Source organism: Primulina tabacum, chromosome 12, assembly GCF_025594145.1.
Source record: "Primulina tabacum isolate GXHZ01 chromosome 12, ASM2559414v2, whole genome shotgun sequence".
In the NCBI taxonomy this organism is placed as follows: Eukaryota; Viridiplantae; Streptophyta; class Magnoliopsida; order Lamiales; family Gesneriaceae; genus Primulina; species Primulina tabacum.
Window position 1 is genome coordinate 707,691 of NC_134561.1, and position 2,349 is coordinate 710,039.

The 2,349-nt window shown below is 43.3% G+C and overlaps 1 protein-coding gene across 1 annotated transcript; it reads right to left on the reverse strand.

The window, feature by feature from the left end:
- Positions 1-393: 393 nt before the first annotated feature.
- LOC142520863 (putative transcription factor At3g04930) lies at positions 394-1,976 on the reverse strand. The gene has a single exon (XM_075624012.1). The coding sequence runs from the start codon at positions 1,851-1,853 to the stop codon at positions 660-662; it is 1,194 nt and encodes a 397-aa protein (XP_075480127.1). The 5' UTR covers positions 1,854-1,976; the 3' UTR covers positions 394-659.
- Positions 1,977-2,349: the final 373 nt, after the last annotated feature.

Genomic DNA, 2,349 nt, shown 5'->3' on the forward strand with positions numbered 1-2,349 from the left:
CATCGAGACGTAGAAATTGAGTCTAAATGAGCTGCATAGACCAGTAAGAGCTTTACTTAAGTAAGATATCCCTAGCTCAGGAACCTTTAGCGTTCAAGGAGCGACTCTCAATAATCCACCAACTAACAGTGATATTCAAATTTAGATGTTCGGTTAAGAATATAACATGATCATATATATCACTAAGCATCATCAACTAATATTTCATTCGACTAACAGCTTGATAACGTTATATCATTAAATCACAACGACGAAGTTACTTCGAGAACTAGAGCAAGAGAAAATGCCCTGATAGCTGCAAGATCAAAAACAAAAACATGCTCCTATATGTAGAGTGAAACAGGTAGGATAATGACGGAAGAAACACACACATACCGTATTTGAGAATCCATGTATAAAACACGAGTCATCAAACTACTACTTATATCTGTCAAATGGATTCCAATATACATGTCAAACTATCCCTATGCAAGTATCAAGAGACAAGCAAGCCATCAACGGACAGAACAATCACAACTCATTATTCACCAAGGGTTACCTAAACAGGATCCGCAGTTTCACATTTATCAACAAGCATCCAGCAATTCTACATATAAGCTTAAATGGGTTAAGGGAAATGGGAAAAAGAAAATAAACATACTGCCAGATAAAGCTATTGATCACTTCCCCACGGTCCTAAGTTCCATCAATTGCTCTTTGATCTGATCCTGCATCAACTCCAACCGCTTGGAGAAAACCTCCAATTCCAATATCTGCTGCTTTCGCCACTTTTCGTCAGGCATTTTGGCTCCGATCATAGCACCAGCAAAACCCAAAGGCATCGGGCTTAGTGTCGATGCAAACCCATGTACACAGCAAGGTCCATTAGGATTTACATTGGAACTCATTGAATTTCCCAATAACTCCTTGAGTATGGGTGACAAACAGCTCTTCACAGTCTCTTCTATCACATTTGAAACAGATTGTGTCGTCCCTGCGGCTGCCACCGGAGTGGCGGCGATTGGCGTGGGTGCTGCAGATGGCTGGTTATAACTAGTATTACTGTTGAAGACAGGCTGCTGTTTGTCCTCAAGTTTCAAGGCTCCAGTTCGGTTTCTCTTCTTAGGCCGAGGGGTTTTGCTATTTACATCAATACCATTAGGATTAGGGCTTTGACAATAAGAAAAATTGGGGTAGCCAGGGTCGTCGTCATCCTCATACATGGAAAGAGGGGCAGGGGCAGAGATGGCAAGAACGGCGGAGGAGGAGCCATTGAGCACAGAGGTGCCCCAGATTTTGGAAGAGATTTCGAAGGTAGCGTGATCATGGGGGCTCTTAAAGGCGTAGTCTTTTCCGGAGCCAAATTTGTTGACAACATTGCGATACTTCTTCTTGAGCCTGCGCAGCTTCTCAACAAGCTGATTCTTATTGAAATCGAGCTGAAATTTGTCCCTGATCTGATCATAAAAAGCGGTGGTGTCATGGTGGTGGTGGTTAAAGGAGCTGTGAGGCCCGCCTCGCTGGGTTGTATAGTCGAGAAATCCCTGCAAGAGCTCGATTTCGTCACCGTCCGTCCAGAGCCGTTGGAAGAGCTTGCGAGAGTCGTCGAGCTGCGCCGGTTTCTTAGCAACGACTATATCCGTTAGCTGTTGCTTGAGATGCGGATCTGGGACGCCGGGAACCGCGACGGTGACCAGAGCTGCCGCGGAGGATGTCGTAGGAGGGAGATCAACGGCGGCGGCGGCCGATGAGGCCGAGTCGTCGTCGTCGCGATCGGAGCTGTCGTCATCGTCGTCGTCGAGGAGGTCCTCGTCCTCGTTGAAGATGTGGGCCGCGGCGACGTGGTCGGCGGCGGGGTCTTCGGTGGAAGCCATAAACAAATGAATCGTAATGTGTGAGGGTTGGAAGGGTTAGGCCAGTGGGGGGTCTGCTTTTGGTGAGGGGAAACCCGTTTCGATTCGTTCCTTTGCCAACCACTTCCCACACAGGTTTCCATTCTCACAATTTATTTCATTTACTATTTTTCTTTCTAAAAAAAATTAATTATATCAAAGTCGATTTTATAAAAAATATAAAGAGCATATCTACTGTGAGATGGTTTCACGAATCTTTATATATGAGATAGGTTAATTCTATCGATATTCACAATAAAAAGTAATAATCTTAGCATAAAAATCAATGTTTTTTCATGTATGACTCAAATAAGAGATATGTCACAAAATACGACTCGTGAGATCGTCTCACACAAATTTTTGCCACATATAATTAATGTGACCCTAATATTTTAAAACATATGTCAGTTTAAGCATCAGATTTAGATTATTTATCAGAGATAATTATTGTACCATGACATTAGTTGTTTTTTTTTAA

Excerpts from the sequence above, each read along its gene's own strand:
- LOC142520863 (XM_075624012.1), bottom strand. The coding sequence starts at position 1,853 with ATGGCTTCCACCGAAGACCCCGCCGCCGACCACGTCGCCGCGGCCCAC.